Source organism: Dromiciops gliroides, chromosome 1 (genome assembly GCF_019393635.1).
Source record: "Dromiciops gliroides isolate mDroGli1 chromosome 1, mDroGli1.pri, whole genome shotgun sequence".
Classification (NCBI taxonomy): domain Eukaryota; kingdom Metazoa; phylum Chordata; class Mammalia; order Microbiotheria; family Microbiotheriidae; genus Dromiciops; species Dromiciops gliroides.
This window is the reverse complement of record NC_057861.1, coordinates 181494277-181515149: the sequence shown is the minus strand read 5'-3', so window position 1 is coordinate 181515149 and position 20873 is coordinate 181494277. Positions and strand designations below refer to the sequence as shown.

General features: G+C 40.7%; 2 protein-coding genes across 11 annotated transcripts in view; one reads left to right on the top strand and one right to left on the bottom strand.

Annotated features, from left to right (window-relative positions):
• KDM1B (lysine demethylase 1B) overlaps nucleotides 1-2925 on the bottom strand; it is a 55015-nt gene extending 52090 nt beyond the window's left edge. For 2 of the 8 annotated variants that reach the window (XM_043980647.1, XM_043980663.1), the window contains exons 1-2: nucleotides 2625-2924; nucleotides 1945-2263 (exon numbers count right to left, since the gene is read on the bottom strand). Coding sequence is in view for 1 of the 8 variants with exons in the window: in XM_043980663.1 (XP_043836598.1) it covers nucleotides 1945-1995 (51 nt within the window). In the remaining 7 variants the exon portion in view is untranslated. Of the gene's footprint in view, nucleotides 1-1944; nucleotides 2454-2624 lie in introns of those variants that run through there. The other 6 variants (XM_043980668.1, XM_043980649.1, XM_043980644.1 and 3 more) reach the window with 6 other exon arrangements.
• The window catches only part of TPMT (thiopurine S-methyltransferase), a 41353-nt gene continuing 23403 nt past the window's right edge, over nucleotides 2924-20873 (top strand). For 2 of the 3 annotated variants that reach the window (XM_043980681.1, XM_043980673.1), the window contains exons 1-3: nucleotides 2924-3005; nucleotides 6590-6774; nucleotides 20195-20287. In XM_043980681.1, coding sequence (XP_043836616.1) covers nucleotides 6635-6774; nucleotides 20195-20287 — 233 coding nt within the window. In that variant the 5' untranslated portion in view covers nucleotides 2924-3005; nucleotides 6590-6634. Of the gene's footprint in view, nucleotides 3066-6589; nucleotides 6775-20194; nucleotides 20288-20873 lie in introns of all 3 variants that reach the window. The other variant, XM_043980677.1, reaches the window with a different exon arrangement.

The following is a 20873-nucleotide window of genomic DNA, read 5'->3' as shown; positions in this document are numbered from 1 at the left end:
TTTAATTGTGTATCATCAGCTTCTCTCAAGGTTTTAGATTTCACCTACATACTTTGTATATATTTTCTAATATGCCTAAAGTCCTCTACAATTGAATTCTCCCCCCTACAATTTTCAAAGCATCTATTACATAATTAGTGCTTTTTGTTAAGGCATTATAACTAGTTAATAATTATTAACCTGAAGGAAGTTTCCAGATTCCACTTATACCATATTTAAAATGCAACATGATTTAAAGATCAGTAAAAGGATTAGTCTTTTATGTAAATGCAAAATTCTGAAAAGCTCAGTAGAAAACCCATCATGAATTTACTACAAACACATTAACAGTGTAAGTGTCAGACAACCAAGAAAAACATACTGTGCAAGAAAAAAGGCTTAGGAACAGAAACTGAAACCTGCACCCATTCAGCCAACCTTTACCATCACCACCTGGCACAATTAAACCATTCACAAAACAAAGCACAAACATCAAGAAATTTCAGTTGAGGCTTCAACTACCATTTTTGTCTATCTGTCTATGAGTATGCCTTTAATTCCATAAGCAACAACCAGTACCTATTCCTGTTTTTCCTGTTTAAACAAACTCTGAAAATATGTCATGAAAACCACTGGTCAAATCAGGGTTGTCTTCAAAAATGTTTCACTAAAGTTCCAGCTTTTGCAGTTTCCAATCTTAATTTACCTCCAAATGTGTGTACAAATATTTACGTGTATATATGTATGCAATTTCCGCCAATCCCTTTCCTATTTTTACTTTTTGTACTTATTTTAATTTCCCTATCATTGTTGTTGAGTTTTAGTTTTTTAAATGACGCAAAGAGGAAAAAAACACTCAAATACTTTGCAAAACTGAAAGGAAACTACCGCCTGAGTCTTCTATCATAACCTCAGATTTATTTATGGGGTCCTTAAAAGAAATAATTTAGTTGAAAGTTTTGGAAACTGAGTCTCCACATTTTTTTAAAAAAACTCTAAATAGAACATACCTGATATTTGATATGAATTTTCTTATTTAAATTTACTTCTCCCAAATGTTAAAAGTTTTTTAAAAAAGCAGTAGAAAGAAGGGAAAAGAAAAAAAAAGAGCTGCTCTCCTCCCCCCCAGAGAATAGATATTTTTTTCTTTCCAAAGCTGCAGGCCTTGGGGGATAGAACCTACAAAAATATCAACCAAAAGGGAGCCATCTGTGCTTACAGGCTATATACTATACAGATTACAAGACTACTTGTTTTGCTGGAAGTTGACTAGAAAAAAGTTGTTTATCACAGAAATTATTAACTGTAGGTCTGACTACTCATATGTAATACCGCAAAAACACCAATGGCTGGAGGCACTGCAGAAAATACAGCAATGTAGTGCTGCACTTCATTCCTCCCATAATAAGGAAATTTCAAGAAAGACAAATGCAGCTCCTATGAGTGAGTCTCAGTTCCTGTTACTAATATGATCTTCAGTAGCTACCAACTTTCCCTGACATGAAATAACAATGGCCATTCTCCCAATTTCTCCCATTCTTGTCTTTTGTCCACCACAATAACTAGCAACACACTTCACAAACAAAATATACCACCACCTCCTAGCAGTTGTCAAGGTGGTGTTTTGTTTTGTCTTCTGATAATGGTGATGGGCGTTAAGGAAGCCAAGCATCTTTCTTTTGCAGTGATTAACGTTACTCTTTTGCAAGAGAGCTGGACTAAGTAGTGTGGTCTGTGGAGCGTAACCTGTGAGTACAGATGGCTCACCACCAACTTTCTACAGCTGGACCTTCTCCTTCCTTCCTCTTATGCTTGACAGCTGGGTAACAGCCACCATGCTCTGCCCGCCCCCACCTTCTATTTTTCTCTCTATGACGAGTTACCCCAGCAACCTCCCAAAGTATAAGAAAGTGTCAAGCACAGGAGCTACCCTTTCGGCAGGACCTGTAGTTTCCAGGAGGCCACCTTATTAAGCCAGGCAGAGCCAGACAAACCGTTTCTTATTTTCGTTTGCATTCCTCCGAGGCTCTAGGAAAGCCCTTCCTCCAGCAGCAGACCACCCTCGAGTGACAGAGCTCTGACAGCAGCAATGAAAACACGAAAAGCTCTTCGTCCCTCGTGCCAGCAAGCAAAGGCAGAAGCAGTCCTCTTAGCAAACTGGCTTTTCTTCCTCCCTCTCTTTCTCCCTTCCTTTCTCTGTAGGGCAGGGAAAGAAGGAACAGAGTCGGGTTGCCTCTCACCTTTGCACCGAACTGGTGCGACGAGTCTCAGTGAGCAGAAGCGGCTGCAAGAAAAGGGAAGAGGTGTAAGGGATGAGGCAAGAGCAACACTACAATCAGCCGGGCATTCCCTATCCCAAATTCGTCCTCACCCTACCACCCTGGTCTGGAGCCCGTGACGAAGAGCGAACCCTCGCACCGCACCCCACCACACCCTACGCCACCCCCACGCCCCTTTAAAGTTGCCGGACCTCACTGGGGTCCCCTCTCAGACCTTCCCACTTTCCACCCCGTTTTTCCGGGGGGGGAGAGATTGCAAAAGGGGATCTACTGGGGGGCCTGCACCCCAGTCGAGCCGCTTTGTGCGGGCGCTGTCACCCGAAGTCACCCGCCGCCCCCGCCCCAGCGCAGCAGCGCGCCTCCAACCTCTGAGCGCCAGCAAGAGGGCGAGCGCGGCTCCGAATCCCCCGAATCCTCCCGGGAGCCGCGCGCCGCACGCACGGGACCGGACAATCCGGGCAGGGAGCGAGGCACAGCCTGCGCTCAGCCGCCGGCCGCCGCGGCGCCGCTGCTTCCGCCCCTGTCACGCCGTGACCCGGTGGGGGAGGAGCTGGGGAGGGGCTGGGACCCGTCTCCGCCCCGGCCGCCCCGCCTCGGCTATTTCCGCCGGCGCAGTTTAGACTGGAGAGAGGGAGAAGGAAGAGAGGCGGGTCCGCTGCCAAGAGTGCCCGGAGGAGGGGGCGGGGGCGGGGGCGGGCCGACCCGTTTGCCGACCGAACCCAGACGTTGACCCGGGAGGCGCGGCGGGTGAGTGCATGTGTCCGGCACTGGTGGGCTTGCAGAAGGAGCGCGTGAGCCTGTGAAACCGTGAGTGACCTTCCCCCGCTCCTTCCACCCTCACCCCGCAATCGTGGGCGCGGGAGGAGTGAACACTGATTGAAAGCTGGAGAGGACCTAGGAGTTCATCGAGTAATCCCACGCCCCCCCCCTTTTTTTTTTTTTTTTACAAATGAGGAAACTGAGCGCTCTTGGCACCGCCCCAGGCGGTGGAACCCGCTGACCCTCTGCCAAAGAGCTGTGGTTGTTAAGGCTGCTGCGGGCCTGAGAGCCACGTGTGGTGTATGCCACCCACCCCCTCCGACCCCGTCGTTAACCCAAAAGCGCGTTGGCCCTTATTGATTTTTAGAGGCAGGAAGGACCTTCGGACTTGAAGCATTCATAGTCTCGTGTAAACTAGGGGGGAAATAATGTGAAACCTCCAACTTTCACATTTCCTGACTCAGACATAAATTTTCACCCTTAAACTTTCATCGAAGGAAACTGTTACTTAAGTTAGCAGTTATGCTTTTAAAAACAGAGGGGAAAAATAGGCGTGGGAGGACTGAAAGAAATAATAAGTACTTCAGTGACCAGGTAAAAGTTGCATGTCCCATATGAAGTACACCCCCCCCTCCACAGGTAGTGACGAAGCACTGTAACAATATAGCACTTAAGTGTTACTGTTATTGTAGATAGGCAATAGTCACTTTATATTTTTATAGCCGTTAGAATAGTTTACCCATCTCACGAACCACTTTTTTCTGATACTGCTTTAAAAGAGGGGGGGGAGCATTTATTTAGTTTGTTTTAGCCTAATTTAGTCCTCCCAATAACCCTGTGAGGTTAGGTGCTATTGTTATCCTCCTGTTACAATTGAGGAAACTGAGGCAAACAGATTGAGTGACTTGTCCAGGACCACACTTGTAGTTTGAGGTCGAATTCGAATTAGGATTGGAATTTTTGTCTTCCTGATTCCAGGTCCAGGACTCTGGGCCCTAAATATGAAGTGAACCCTAAATATGAGGTGAAGTATTTGAGGGGTGGTGGTAGATTGCTGCTTCCCACAGTTTTGGTTCAGTACCTGGAATTTAAGCTTTATTCTTAAAGGTCTGAAAGTCAGTTTTTGAGGAAGTTCCAGTGGAAGCTTCCTATAGGCCTCTTTTTCTGCAGCTTGAGGGAGTTGAGTATATAACACAAGATCTCCTTTTAACTGCACCACAGAGTAAAAGGTGATGTTTTCTCTATTTTCTTTTATTCTTTCTTTTTTCTTTTTTAAATAAAGGCAGCTGGACCATCAAAAAAGCAAGTCAGGGGGCCACTAGGTTACGCACTGGCCCTGGATTCAGGAGTACCTGAGTTCAAATCTGGCCTGGGACACTTGACATTTACTAGCTGTGTGACCCCGGGAAAGTCACTTAACCCTCACTGCCTGCAAAAAAAAAAAGAAAAGAAAAGAAAAGAAAAGAAAGAAAAAAGCAAGGCAGTTTTGAAGTCAGAGTACCTCTGTGTAATGCTGGACAAATTACTTCTCTGGGCCTTAGTTTCTTGTATAAGATGAGGGAGTTAGGCAAGGTGATCTGTATGATAACAGCTAGCTCTGAATTTGTGATCCTCATATGTTAAGTATAGTGAAGAAGTTCCATATAATCTGAAATGGACCTAAAGTAGCAAAGAAAAATAAGAATTAGAAAAGGCCTTTTTATTGTGCTGTTTTGTATTTTATACAATCAGATTATCTCAGCTCATTTTGCTGGGGAATCTCAAAACTACTGCCAAATTACTTCTAATTTCTGGTGAGGGGCTCTTAATTCATGATCTTTAAAGAAACTAAAACCCAAATTTTGCTGCAAAAATGAGAACTTTATTTAGAAAGTTCTGTTACTTAAGGCTTCTATTGTTATAAATGATAAATGACCAATGCATAATTGCATTAAAATGGCTAGTCCTGGGAATAATAACATGATAATAGAACCCCAATTCATTTATGTTTTGTTTTATTAATGAACTAAAAAGTCTTAGAAGTAGACCAAAAGTGCTGTCCTTTGTACACTAAAATGGTAATTACCTGCCATAAATAGGGTAGTCATTTTTTGGGGAGTATTAAAGAACTTATTAGTGCATGGACAAATTGTCATATTTTCTTTTGCAAGTGAAGGCATGCGTTTGCCTTTTGAAATACTGGGTATGTTATATTTAAACTTAGAAACAAACAAATGAAGGGGTAAGTCAATTCATATTACAAATGCATTTACTCTTTTTTTTTGTTCTTTTTTTTGTGGGACAATGAGGGTTAAGTGACTTGCCATGGGTCACACAGCTAGTGTCTGAGGCTGGATTTGAACTCGGGTCCTCCTCAATCTAGGACAGATGCTTTATCTACTGTGGCACGTAGCTGCCCTTATTTACTCTTTAAATAGCAAGCTTCTCCAGTATATTTAAAATAGAATTTGGTGTATTTAAAATGCTAAGTGGCACAGTGGATAGAGTACCAGGCCTAGAGTCAGAAAGACTTGAGTTCAAATGTGACCTCAGACACTTACTAGCTGTAGGACCCTGGGCAAGTTACTTAATATTGTTTGCCTTGGTTTCCTCATCTGTAAAATGAGCTGGAGAAGGGAACAGTAAACCACTCCAGTATTTTTGCCAAGAAAACCTCAAATGGGGTTTGATAGGATTGAAATATTTAAAATAGAATATTTGCTTATTTTATTTATTTTTAATTCCCCCCCACTCCCCCCCCACCTCCAGCAATGAAGGTTAAGTGACTTGCCAAAGGTCACACAGCTAGTAAGTGTCAGGTGTCTGAGCCTAGATTTGAACTCAGGTCCTCCTGAATCCAGTGCCGGTGCTTTATCCACTGTGCCACCTAACTGCCCCTCATATTTGCTTATTTTAAAAAATAAATTTTCTACAACTCAGCAGTAGAAAACATCTGTTGCATAAAGTGAAGTATACCTTTATATTTAACTAAAGAAAATTATTTTGTGTATCATTTTACCTTGGTTGCCTCACTTTCCAAAAAGAATAGAACTTTTAGGACATCAAAAATCTTACCTTCCTTCATTCTTTTGCAGAGTGGGGTGGGGATTGGCAAAAGTATAAGCATTCCAACGTTATAGAACATTAATATAATGTCAGATTTTTAAAAATCGATTTATCTTATTAAATTTTACCTCTTCCTCTTTTTCTTTAGTCTTTATTTTTTTGTTGTTTTTTTGTTTTGTTTTGTTTTTGGCAGGGCAATGGGGCTTAAGTGACTTGCCCAAGGTCACACAGCTAGTAAGTGTCAAGTGTCTGAGGCCGGATTTGAACTCAGGAACTCCTGAATCCAGGGCCGGTGCTTTATCCACTGTGCCACCTAGCCGCCCCAGTCTTTATTTTTTTAAAAAAAATCCTATAAGGGATTGCTCTCTAGCAGGAAAGCAGATAAGGGGACAATGAGAAAATGTAAAAATAAAAGATATCAGTAAAATTTACTTAAAGCAAAATAAAATTCTTACTACCAATGTTAACATTGGATAAGAATGTAGCAGTGTATTTAACTAACAGTTGTGTCAATGCCTTTCATTTAGACATGAGAAATTCCTGATTTGTGGAAGGTACCTGCCTAAGAAATCATGGATGGTTCAATAACTGTAGCAGGAGCCAAAGATCACTCTGCTCTTGGGGAACAGCAAAACAAGGCACTAACTCTTGAATACTGGCTACAAAAATGGGATCAGCACAATATTGGATTTCATCAAGAACATGGAAATCAGTAAGAAACTCCTAAAAAAAAAAAAGAAAGAAAGAAAAGAAACTCCTTGTTTTATCCAACAAAATAATGCTAACCTTGATGTTATTATCATTATGATTAGATTAACTTTGCACAGCTCCAGAATAGTTTTACACACAAAGAGACAATAAACATTTGTTGCATGAAAGCTTAAAATGCACGTTCTTCTTTAAAAGAAAAGGCATACCTCACACTATAGGCACTATGGTATTGACTTTGTTTAAATACAGGAACTTTAACCAAGCAGTCATCAAGTGTAAGCAGCTAGTGGAGTGAAAGAACTAAAAGATACCAGAAACCTGGATTTGATTCCTATCACTCACTAGCTATATGTCCTTGAGCTAATTGTATATTTCTTTGACCTCAGTTTCTTCACCTGTAAATTGTCATAATAACATTTGTGAAGGAGAACTACTTCATAGAGTTGTTGTGATCATAAAATTAGATGATGAATGAGAAAACAATAGGTTGGTCCAGACATTTAATAATAATCAAAGCTGGTTCAAGCATAAGATAAGATAGGGTATGAAAGGGGAAAAAAAAAAGTACAGGTCTAGGTAAAGCACGAGTAAAATTTTAGGAGGGAGAGATTTTTTTTTTGGTTGGTATAAATCAAGCAATCTAGGTTCAAATTTAGGCTCTGCCACTTAATACCTTTGTGACTTTGGTTATCTTAACCTTTCTTCGCCTCAGTTAGAAACTCTTCTGTAAAATGAAGGGATCACCCTGGATGGCCTCTTAGATCTTTTTTAGCTGCAAAATCTTTGCTGTATACAAAATCAGGCTGGAAAGGTAGTTTGGATTGAGTAATGGGTCTTAAATGCTAAACTAAAATCCCATCAGCAACAGAAAACGACTGAAGTTTTTGGGGTTTTTTTTTTAGCAGTAGAGTGATATGGTCATAACTATACATTAAAAATTATTTTTTTTAACCATGTGATATAGTAGAAAGAGACCTTGGTTTGGATTCAAGACTTCAGTTCAAATCAGAACCCTACAACTTGCTACTTGGAGGACTTTGGGAAAGTCAGTCCATATAGGCCTCAGTCTCTTTTTTTTTTTTTTTTAGTGAGGCAATTGGGGTTAAGTGACTTGCCCAGGGTCACACAGCTAGTAAGTGTTAAGTGTCTGAGGCCAGACTTAAACTCAGGTCCTCCTGACTCTAGGGCTGGTGCTCTATGCACTGCGCCACCTAGCTGCCCCTAGGCCTCAGTCTCTTAACCTGCAAAATAAGGGGGTTGGAATAGAGGACCTGTAGGGTCCCTTCCAACTCTAAATCTATAATTCTAAGGTAATCATGCCAGATTAACTTTTTTATTTTTTTGGTGGGATCATGTCCTAGTTGAAAGATCAGGGGAATGCTGTAGATCTCGTTTACCTAGATTTCAACAAAGCATTTGAACATTTCATAGACAAGCTGTTTAGATGTAAATGATAGGACTCCTGGGTGGATTTGATCCTGTGAAGGATAGCCTAGAGATGGAAGAGATTGGAAGTAGGGAGGCCATTTAAAAGGCCATTACAATTGTCCAGGTGAGACACAATGAGACCAGGAACTAGGGTGGTGACAGTGCAAATAGAGAAGAGAAGACAAGGGCAGCTAGGTGGCATAGTGAATAGAGCACTGGCCCTGGATTCAGGAGGACCTGAGTTCAAATTCTACCTCAGACACTTGATACTTACTAGCTGTGTGACCCTGGACAAGTCACTTAACCCTCATTGCCCCAAAAAAAAGAGAGAGAAGAGAAGACAGACTTAGGAGATATTATGAAAGTAAAATTAAGATTTGTGAATCAGTTAAATGTGGTAGGACTTCAAGCATGCAAATCTTAGTGATTCAAGGATATTAACAAACAGAAAATTGGGAGCAGGGATTAAGCTAAGGGGAAAGTTGAGGAGTTAGTTTTGTTTGTTTCAGGATTAAGGTGTCATTAAAACAGCCAGGGCATTGGGAGTTACAGAACCGTGGTTGTTGTTTGTCCTTCATTCTCCAAGAGTACTATGACAGTGGAGTGATGTCATGACTTGCACTGACTTGGATTTAAGTGAGGCAGGGCTGTGCAACTTCACCAACCTCACTCACCTCCACAGCTATCTGGGTCCAATAGCAAGGTATACATCAGGACTACTGGAGATGGCCCTGGATGTTTTTAAGGCAATTAGGGTTAAATGACTTGCCTAGGGTCACATAGCTAGTAAGTGCCTCAGGTGAGATTTGAACTGAGGTCCTCCCAACTTCAGGGCCAGTGCTCTATCCACTATGGCACCTAGGCTGTAGTTTAGGAGAGAGAGTATGGCTGGATATACAGATTTAGGAGTCATTTGCATAGACATTGTAATTGAACTCTTAGGAGCAGATAAGATCACCAAGGGGGAGAGTATAGTTAGAGAAGGTGAAAGATCACAGAGCATAACCTTAGGGGATACAAATATTTAGGGAGCAGGAAAAGGACAAGTGAGTATTCTGGACCCCATATTTCAAACAAATAAGGGTTTCTAAATCTTCTTTATATTAGCTGGTGAGTCATTCCAGAAATGATTCATAATAGAAACCCTTATTATTTTGCATTAGTACCTACTAAAAGAGCTTCTGTAGAGGATCTATGTATTACTAAAGAAGGGGTGTCTCAATAATAGAACCTCTGCCTACTTCAACCAACAAGCATTTATTTTCTACTCCATATTAATTACCTATATTGCACTCTATTAATTATCTACTCTGTCTAGAACTATGGTAGGTGCAAAGGATACAAAAACAAAAAAATGGAACAATGTCTGTTCTCTCAAGGAGCTTACATTACATCAAGGGAGATAACTGATTTATTTCTTTGACCATATGTGAATATATGTGTGCATATATGGATATACAAACAAGAAATATGTACAAAATAAATACAAGGTAGTTGGGAAGGAAGGGCTGTAGCATCAGGAAAGGCTTCATGTAGAAGATGTTGCTTGGACTGCATCTTGGGGGAAAAAAAGGACTTCTCAGAGGCAGAAGTGAGGAGCAAATAGATTCTCAGCATACTGAGTTGGTCAGCACAAAGGCCTAAAGACAGTAGAGGGAATGTTGTGTGAATAACAGTTACTGGCCATCTTGGCTGGACCATAGAGGGTTGTATGGGAAGTAATAAACTGGAGTCAGGTTGTGAAGTCCCCTAAAAGCCAAACAGAGGAATTTATATTTTATCTTAGAGGCAAGAGCCATTTGTTTTTTGAGTGGGGTAGTAGCATGGTCAAATCTCTATGTAAGGAAAATCATTTTGGCAGGCCTGTGGAAGATAGATTTAGTATGTTAGACACTTGAAGAAGTGGGGTTATTGGGGTCTCTTCCAGGAAAGAAAATTATATAGATTGTAGATTCAGAGTGTTAAGGGCTAAAATTCTAGCTAGTCTGTCTAAAATATCTAATGAGTGGTCGCCAATAAATTATAAGCTTCAGCAAGAGTTAGACTTTTAAGCATTTATTAAGGAGAATAATAATTTGGTAAAGAGAGAGAGAAAGGCCTAGATTCCTATCTATTAAAGGGAGAGCACATTTCTAGCTCCGCTCTCCACCAGCGTCCTCAGGAAAAAGCGCAAGACCGAGCGCCAGTCTCTTCCTTCCTCCTCCCACTCGTCCGCGTCACTTCCTGATGCCTGGTCTTGCCCTCAAAGACCTTCGCTTCATGGGCAGAACTCTTCTACAGTAAGTCTCCAGCAGGTGGCGTTATTCCAATCGTTACAGTCCCCCCTGTTGTTCCTCAAGAAACAAAATGTTTCCTTGACGGAACAGTAAAAACAATATGATAACTATTGCTAACTAATAATATGTGAACAACAATATAGAAAAGGAAGAGAGGAAAGTTTTGTCCAGAGGAGCGATTTTTTTTTTTTTGTCCTCATGAACCGACGCTTTGACATTAGTCTTGCAAAGGGAGGGCCTCTGCAGAGAATACATGTTACAGATGGTGTATATTATAACAGAAAGAGAAAAAAACAACAAAAACAACAAATCAAAACTGTTCATTTAAAGTCTCTGAAAGTCTTTTCTCAGATGTCCTCTAGGTGTAGTCGTGGAATGGAAGTCTTTTCAGGGGTTGATGTGTGGATGCTGGTAATCAGCCAGGAAAATTTCCTACAAAATTGAGCTTAACACAACTTTAAAATAGCTTTGTCAATAATCAAATCAAACAATGAAAGTTCTCAAAAACATGTCTAAGGGAATTCAGAATCTTAGTTGTTACACATGAAACATATAATAAAACAAAAATTAAAACATTCTTTAAAATTATAATATTACTATAGTCCCCCCTCATGGAGGGTAATTGAGAAGACAATTGCTGCAATATTAATTAATAAAAATAATTTTTATCTTTGTTTCATCACTTTTTGCATCATCTGCCTAATTATCCTCATGCCATTATGAGAAATTAGAAAATCTAATATAATTGGTAACAGGTGTCAAGGCCAAATTCAACACTGTTATTTATCATGACACCTGAGATAATTATGGGGGTTACCATAAAAGAACAGAGAAATGATGGGATATGAGCATTCCCACACTTGAGCAATATGTACTGTCCATGCAGTATGCCAGGCTTAAAATAGGTGGATGGAATATATGTCCATGCCACCGAACATATTGGAGGAAACTGAGTCAAACTTAATCAGATGCATGGGATTGAGATGTCCATGGCATCAGGCATATAGGAGGGAGCATAGAAGCCAGGTGTAGGAGTGAGATGGGTGGGATGAATACTTCCAGCCATCTGTACAATATTGTGGGGAAAAATAAAATAAAATATTAAACCAAGAGAATCCAACCTCAACATTAGTCAAAAGCTGTTCCCTCGGCCATACCTTGACTTCATGCATTTCTCCCCTCATGTGACAGTTCAGTGTCTGCTCTTGCATGTATTCCTCTTGTGATTGGATGGCATCTTGGCCAACTGGCATCTGATAACTCAGAATAAAGGCAATTAGTGTCTTAAATGATAAGTTCCCATAATCCAAGTCTCATATGGATTTAAAAATTGAGGATAATAAATGATTGCAAAAAATGTGAATACATCTTGACTCAAAATATAATATATAATTATGCAACAATTTCAAATAATACCCTTTTTTTTAACTTAGTATACAATTACTTTTTTGAAAAATCTGAACATATTTAAATACAAGTTAAAGCACAACACAATCTCAAAGAAAACTTTTACAAATGTTCCCCTCTTTTTTTTTTTCGGAATATGCTTATCAAAAATAATACTTCTAGAATCAATTTACACTTGCCATGGCAAACAATTTGCTAGGGAAATGCTTTAAAGAGTTTGATCAAATAATCAGTTGAGAAAAACAAAAACAAACAACTCAGAATATGGGAGCACAATACTACTAGAATTAACATTGTATAATAAAATCAAAACCATCTTGCAATGTTTCAAAATTAGACAAATGAATAGAAGAAAATACACATGGAACAATAAAATACAGTGAAATTCAAACTAAGGAAATCTAAATGAATATGAACTTAATATCAATAAGAGTATTATAAAATATAAACTTGATTACATGACTAAAAAGTTTTTACAAATATTCTCCTTGTTTTAAAAACTAAGTATAAGACACAATCTCAAAAGCATGAAAATCTCTATGAAAATAAACCCATACCATTAATTTCAAAATGTATATGTAATAGCATAGAAATCCTATGTAACCTCTGAACTGATACAATTACTCTGAGTGAATTCAGAACACTTTTGATTCCTATATCTAAAATCCCCAATACTCATATCAATACCTTGCTGCTTACTTCTACATTTCTGTACAATATATATCCTTCCATGCCAAAAGAAGCATTGTCTTGAACTATGTTGATGATTGTCATTCTTATTCAGCTTAAGTTTTTCTTCTTTAACCCCTCTATATTGTCTGTCAGCCTTTTCACCATACAAATGCTTTATAAGATTACTAATTAAAGACAAAAGCAGGTTAGCAAAATTATGAACAAAACGAGCATATCTGGAATTTAAAGGGTTTTCTAAAGTTGTCTCAGAAGCACAGCCAGGCTGGGGAAGGGGTGAGCCTGAAGCTGCAAATGCAGTTAGAGAAAGTTGAGCATGCGCATTAGATCTCTGGACTTCCCAGGCAGGGGAAGCAATGGGCTTGGCCATGTGAGGAGTAGAGGGTGGGGTCTGGAGAGGAGGGGAGGGACCAGAGCAATTTGAATCAGACTTGATTTTGAACTCAGGCCTGGATTCCTCTTCCCCCACTTTGCCTCCAGGTGCTAGGGGATTAAAAGCTTCTAGAGGGTGGGTCATTGCCTCCAGGCATGCAAAATTAAAGCAACAATTACTGTTAGAACTGGGAAAAGCTGCGGGAATCTCTTCAGGCTTCTCTGAAAAAGCATGGTTGGGAGAGGGAGAGATATTTCCTTGTGTGAGTAAGTTGCTGGCTCTTTTAACAAAAAGAAAAAGAAAAATAGAAAATCCACAAAAACAAAGCATTAACATGATCTTATCTCCCATTTGTCTGGTTAAACAGACTAAAATCAAAAATAGGCTAATTAGGGAGTTTAAAAGGTCCATTCGAAAAAATTTAAAGGGAAAACACAGCCAGTATGCCAGTACTTAGCAGTTAAAGGGAGAGGGAGGGGAAATTTCTTACCCAACCAGATGATCAGAAGACTGAGGTTTAGCTTTCCTCTTCGTGGTCAGCCATCTGTTAAGGGCTAAAATTCTAGCTAGTCTGTCTAAAATATCTAATGAGTGGTCGCCAATAAATTATAAGCTTCAGCAAGAGTTAGACTTTTAAGCATTTATTAAGGAGAATAATAATTTGGTAAAGAGAGAGAGAAAGGCCTAGATTCCTATCTATTAAAGGGAGAGCACATTTCTAGCTCCGCTCTCCACCAGCGTCCTCAGGAAAAAGCGCAAGACCGAGCGCCAGTCTCTTCCTTCCTCCTCCCACTCGTCCGCGTCACTTCCTGATGCCTGGTCTTGCCCTCAAAGACCTTCGCTTCATGGGCAGAACTCTTCTACAGTAAGTCTCCAGCAGGTGGCGTTATTCCAATCGTTACAAACCCCTAAATATAAGTCTTTCTTTCAGTCCACGTCCTTCTCGATCTCTCAGATGCATTTTACACACAGTAAGATGGTTCTGTGGAAGAAAGGGAAGGAGTGCTTATTCATGTACTAGGTGTCAGAGTGCATAGAGCTCCATGCCTGGAGTCAGGAAGCCCAGAGTTTAAATCTGGCCTCAGAAACTAGCTGTGGCCCTGGGCAAGTCACTTAGCCCAGTTTGCCTTAGTTTCCTCATCTGTAAAATGGAGATATAATAGTACCCACCTCGCAGGGCTGTTGTGAAAAATCCAATGAGATAATAATGGTAAAGCACAGGGTCTGGCACATAGTAAGCACTATGCAAACGCTAGCTATTATTGCTATCATGATCTCTTCTGCCCTTCATGGTGAAATCCCTTGAAAAGGCTGTTTCTAATAAATGCCTCCACTTTCTCTCTTCTACCTCTCTTCTTAGCCCCTTAGAATTGGGCTCCTGAGGTTATCATTCCACTGAAAAGGCTCTCTCCAGAGTTACTGATGATTACTTGGTTGCCAAATCCAATGGCCTTTTCCAGTCCTCATTTTCCTCGACCTCTCTGCAGGAGATCACCCACCTCTCCCTAGGTTTTCAGGATGCCATTCTCTCCTGGTTCTTCTCCTACCTATCTGACCACTCTTTCTCAGTCTCCTCCAGATTACAGCCTCTAACTGTGGGTATCCCTTAGGGTATTCTTCTTCTATTCTCCTTTACTTGGTGATCTGACCAAGTGAGCTTGCCATCTCTGTGATAATGATTCTCAAATCAACCTTTCTGGCCCCAGTCTCTCTGCTGACCTCCAACTGCCTTTCAGACATCTCAAGCCAGATTCCAAAAGGCATCTTCGATGCAATATGTCCAAAATGGAAATAATGATTTTACCCCCCTAAACCCTCCCCTCTACCTCCTACTTTCCCTGTCACCATAGAGGGCAACACCGTCTTACCACTATGGCAGGCTAACAATTCTCAACTTCTCACTATCTCTAACCTCCCAAATCCAATCTGTTGTAAAGGTCTGCTGATTTTGCCTTTCCAATATCTCTCTATTATGCCCCCTTCTCTCCTCTGACACTGCCACCACTCTAGTGCAGACCCTCATCACCTCACACCTGGATTATTGCAATAGCCTGCTGGTGTCAAGTTTCTCCCCACTCTAATCCAATTTTTAGGAAAATACATGATTTTCCTAAAATGCAGGTCTGAGTACGTCACGCACTCCATTCACCCCCTACTCAACTCCAGTGGCTTCCTACTGCCTCCAGAAGCAAATTCAAATGTTCTGTTTGGCATTCAAAACTCTTCATAACCTAGCTTCCTCCTACCTTTCCAGTCTTCTTACACCTTCCTCCCCAATACATAGTCTTCAAACCAACGACATTAGCCTCCTGGCTGTTCCAAGAATGAGACATTCCATCTCTCAGCTCTGGGTGTTTTTTCTTTCTTTCTTTTTTTTTTTTTTTAAGTGAGGCAATTGGGGTTAAGTGACTTGCCCAGGGTCACACAGCTAGTTAGTGTTAAGTGTCTGAGGCCGGATTTGAACTCGAGTACTCCCGACTCCAGGGCCGGTGCTCTATCCACTGTGCCACCTAGCTGCCCCTCTGGGTGTTTTTTTTTTTTGCCTGTCCTCCATACCTAGAATACTCTCTCTTTTCTGCTCTGACCCTCAACCTCCCTGGTTTCAAATATCAACTAAATCCTACCTTCTACAGGAAGCTTCTCCCAACCTGCCTTAATTCTAGTGCCTTTCTTCTGTTAATTATGTTCTATTTATTCTGTATATAGCTTGCTTTGTAGATATTTGTTTTCTTGTTGTCCCCCCCCAACTCGACTGTAAGCTCCTTGAAGGCATGGACTGTTTTTTGTTGTTGTTGTTGTTTTTTGTGGGGCAATGGGGGTTAAGTGACTTGCCCAGGGTCACACAGCTATTAAGTGTCAAGTGTCTGAGGATGGATTTGAACTCAGGTACTCCTGAATCCAGGGCTAGTGCTTTATCCACTGGGCCACCTAGTTGCCCCTGGCATGGACTGTTTGATGTCCTTTTTTATATGCCCAGTGCTTAGCACATAGTAGGCTCTTAATAAATGTTTAATGATTGAGTAACATCATCACCTCCCATGGATTGAATGATCTTTTCTATGCAGATGACATAGTTTTATATTATATACCTTGAGAGTCTCTTGTGAGTTCCAGTTGTATAAAACCAAATACCTACTTGGCATTTTAAATTAGATGGCCTAGAGACATCTCAAACTCAATATATACAAAATAGAAGTCACTGTCTTTCCCCTCAAGCCCCTCTAACAAATTTCCCTTTGTCTGTCAAGGATGCCACCATTCTTCCAGTCTCCTAGGTTTTTAACCTCAGTGTTTTCCTCAATTCTTCACTTTCTCTAACTCCTCATATCCAATCAGTTGCCAAATCTTGCTGTTTTACCTCCACAACACCTCTTATATCTTAGTTGAGGCCCTTATCATAAGAAGTAGTATGGCAGAGTGGGCAGGGCAGTGGATTGGGGAGTCAGAGAGACATGGGTTCAAATGTCACCTTGGACTCTTACAAGTTGTGTGACCCTAAATACATCACTTCCCTTCTCTCCCCCTTAGTTTCCTTATTTCTGAAATGGTTGGACAACATAATCTTTAAGGTTCTTGCTAGCTCTTGTAACGATTGGAATAACGCCACCTGCTGGAGACTTACTGTAGAAGAGTTCTGCCCATGAAGCGAAGGTCTTTGAGGGCAAGACCAGGCATCAGGAAGTGACACGGACGAGTGGGAGGAGGAAGGAAGAGACTGGCGCTCGGTCTTGCGCTTTTTCCTGAGGACGCTGGTGGAGAGCGGAGCTAGAAATGTGCTCTCCCTTTAATAGATAGGAATCTAGGCCTTTCTCTCTCTCTTTACCAAATTATTATTCTCCTTAATAAATGCTTAAAAGTCTAACTCTTGCTGAAGCTTATAATTTATTGGCTACCACTCATTAGAAGATCATTCAATCCATGGGAGGTGATGATGTTACTCAATCATTAAACATTTATTAAGAGCCTACTATGTGCTAAGCACTGGGCATATAAAAAAGGGCATCAAACAGTCCATGCCAGGGGCAACTAGGTGGCCCAGTGGATAAAGCACTAGCCCTGGATTCAGGAGTACCTGAGTTCAAATCCATCCTCAGACACTTGACACTTAATAGCTGTGTGACCCTGGGCAAGTCACTTAACCCCCATTGCCCCACAAAAAACAACAACAACAACAAAAAACAGTCCATGCCTTCAAGGAGCTTACAGTCGAGTTGGGGGGGGACAACAAGAAAACAAATATCTACAAAGCAAGCTATATACAGAATAAATAGAACATAATTAACAGAAGAAAGGCACTAGAATTAAGGCAGGTTGGGAGAAGCTTCCTGTAGAAGGTAGGATTTAGTTGATATTTGAAACCAGGGAGGTTGAGGGTCAGAGCAGAAAAGAGAGAGTATTCTAGGTATGGAGGACAGGCAAAAAAAAAAAAACACCCAGAGGGGCAGCTAGGTGGCACAGTGGATAGAGCACCGGCCCTGGAGTCGGGAGTACTCGAGTTCAAATCCGGCCTCAGACACTTAACACTAACTAGCTGTGTGACCCTGGGCAAGTCACTTAACCCCAATTGCCTCACTTAAAAAAAAAAAGAAAGAAAGAAAGAAAAAACACCCAGAGCTGAGAGATGGAATGTCTCATTCTTGGAACAGCCAGGAGGCTAATGTCGTTGGTTTGAAGACTATGTATTGGGGAGGAAGGTGTAAGAAGACTGGAAAGGTAGGAGGAAGCTAGGTTATGAAGAGTTTTGAATGCCAAACAGAACATTTGAATTTGCTTCTGGAGGCAGTAGGAAGCCACTGGAGTTGAGTAGGGGGTGAATGGAGTGCGTGACGTACTCAGACCTGCATTTTAGGAAAATCATGTATTTTCCTAAAAATTGGATTAGAGTGGGGAGAAACTTGACACCAGCAGGCTATTGCAATAATCCAGGTGTGAGGTGATGAGGGTCTGCACTAGAGTGGTGGCAGTGTCAGAGGAGAGAAGGGGGCATAATAGAGAGATATTGGAAAGGCAAAATCAGCAGACCTTTACAACAGATTGGATTTGGGAGGTTAGAGATAGTGAGAAGTTGAGAATTGTTAGCCTGCCATAGTGGTAAGACGGTGTTGCCCTCTATGGTGACAGGGAAAGTAGGAGGTAGAGGGGAGGGTTTAGGGGGGTAAAATCATTATTTCCATTTTGGACATATTGCATTGAAGATGCCTTTTGGAATCTGGCTTGAGATGTCTGAAAGGCAGTTGGAGGTCAGCAGAGAGACTGGGGCCAGAAAGGTTGATTTGAGAATCATTATCACAGAGATGGCAAGCTCACTTGGTCAGATCACCAAGTAAAGGAGAATAGAAGAAGAATACCCTAAGGGATACCCACAGTTAGAGGCTGTAATCTGGAGGAGACTGAGAAAGAGTGGTCAGATAGGTAGGAGAAGAACCAGGAGAGAATGGCATCCTGAAAACCTAGGGAGAGGTGGGTGATCTCCTGCAGAGAGGTCGAGGAAAATGAGGACTGGAAAAGGCCATTGGATTTGGCAACCAAGTAATCATCAGTAACTCTGGAGAGAGCCTTTTCAGTGGAATGATAACCTCAGGAGCCCAATTCTAAGGGGCTAAGAAGAGAGGTAGAAGAGAGAAAGTGGAGGCATTTATTAGAAACAGCCTTTTCAAGGGATTTCACCATGAAGGGCAGAAGAGATCATGATAGCAATAATAGCTAGCGTTTGCATAGTGCTTACTATGTGCCAGACCCTGTGCTTTACCATTATTATCTCATTGGATTTTTCACAACAGCCCTGCGAGGTGGGTACTATTATATCTCCATTTTACAGATGAGGAAACTAAGGCAAACTGGGCTAAGTGACTTGCCCAGGGCCACAGCTAGTTTCTGAGGCCAGATTTAAACTCTGGGCTTCCTGACTCCAGGCATGGAGCTCTATGCACTCTGACACCTAGTACATGAATAAGCACTCCTTCCCTTTCTTCCACAGAACCATCTTACTGTGTGTAAAATGCATCTGAGAGATCGAGAAGGACGTGGACTGAAAGAAAGACTTATATTTAGGGGTTTGTAACGATTGGAATAACGCCACCTGCTGGAGACTTACTGTAGAAGAGTTCTGCCCATGAAGCGAAGGTCTTTGAGGGCAAGACCAGGCATCAGGAAGTGACGCGGATGAGTGGGAGGAGGAAGGAAGAGACTGGCGCTCGGTCTTGCGCTTTTTCCTGAGGACGCTGGTGGAGAGCGGAGCTAGAAATGTGCTCTCCCTTTAATAGATAGGAATCTAGGCCTTTCTCTCTCTCTTTACCAAATTATTATTCTCCTTAATAAATGCTTAAAAGTCTAACTCTTGCTGAAGCTTATAATTTATTGGCGACCACTCATTAGATATTTTAGACAGTTTAGCTAGAATTTTAACCCTTAACAGGTTATATTATCAGCAATAGTTTCTCTACATATTATTTACCAAGTATTTCTTAAAATCTGAGTACATATTTTGGGAACCCACTACTTTAGCAACAGGAAACTCAACTGACCTGGAAGAAATATCAGGTAACTAAATTCCAATGGTAAACAAGACTTATAAGCATTCATTTTCCCATTTCTTTTACTTCAAGGATCTGTGGTATTCCCTGCTCCAATGCAGAGAATAGCTGCTCTACCATTTAATAGATGATTTTTGAAAATAATGAATCAATCAGTCTGTGACCTACATTGTGATGAGCCTTTCCAAAGTGAGAGTGAGAAGGTCCTCTGACTACATCTTTCCAGCATAGTAGAACATCTAAGAGCTTTCACTTCATTGGAGGGTTACCTTCAGATCACAGTGCAAAACCAGATTTTACCCAGCTTCATTGCTTTGTTATTGTTTGTTTTTTGTTTTAGTTTTAGTTTTTTGGTTTTTTGTTTGTTTTTTGGTGGGGCAATGAGGGTTAAGTGACTTGCCCAGGGTCACACAGCTAGTAAGTGTCAAGTGTCTGAGGCTGGATTTGAACTCAGGCCCTCCTGAATCCAAGGCTGGTGCTTTATCCACTGTGCCACCTAGCTGCCCCCCAGCTTCATTGCTTTGTAATTCAGAAATGGGATTGTGGGATTTGGGGTTGCTTTGTTATTATTTTTAATTTTACTAGTAAAGAAGTGAAAAAGAGAACATTATTGAGGTAGCATTTGTGATGTTTAAAATCACAAATCCTTTGCTATTGTAATGAATGCTTTTTCAAAATTGTTAATATATTTTGTTCATTTCTTCTTCTTCCCAGGTTATTAAGGAAACACATGAATACATTTCTTAATGGCAGAAAGGGACTCAGGGTATTTTTCCCTCTTTGTGGAAAAGCAGTTGAAATGAAATGGTAAGAACAGATACATGCCAGTAATTTTTCTTTTGATGATAATATAGTGGATTTTCCACACAATTTAAAAATGACATATGGGTAATACCTCATATTAAAGATTTCCTTAAGATTTTTAGAGTACTTTGTTATGGAGGGATTATGTTCCTAGACTGGAAGTTAGGGAGGTAGTTGTGGCTTATAGCACAGCATTTTTCGGGTTACTTTTTTTTTTTAATGTATAAGGTATTTTATTTTTTCCGTTACATGTAAAGATAGTTCTCAACTTTTGTTTATACAAGCTTTACAATTTCAGATTTTTCTCCCTCCCTCCCCTCTCCCCTAGACAGCAGGTAATCTGATAAAGGTTATGTCTATATATCTCTATACATATACATATAGATATAGATATATACACATACATATATATACACATAATAACATTAATCCTATTTCTGCATTAATCCTGTTACAAGAGAAAAAATCAGAGCAGTAATGCAAAACCTCAAAATAGAAAAAAAAAAACACAACAGCACCCAAAACAAAAGAAATAATATGGTTCAATCAGCATCTATACTCCACAGTTCTTTCTTTTTTTTTCTTGGAT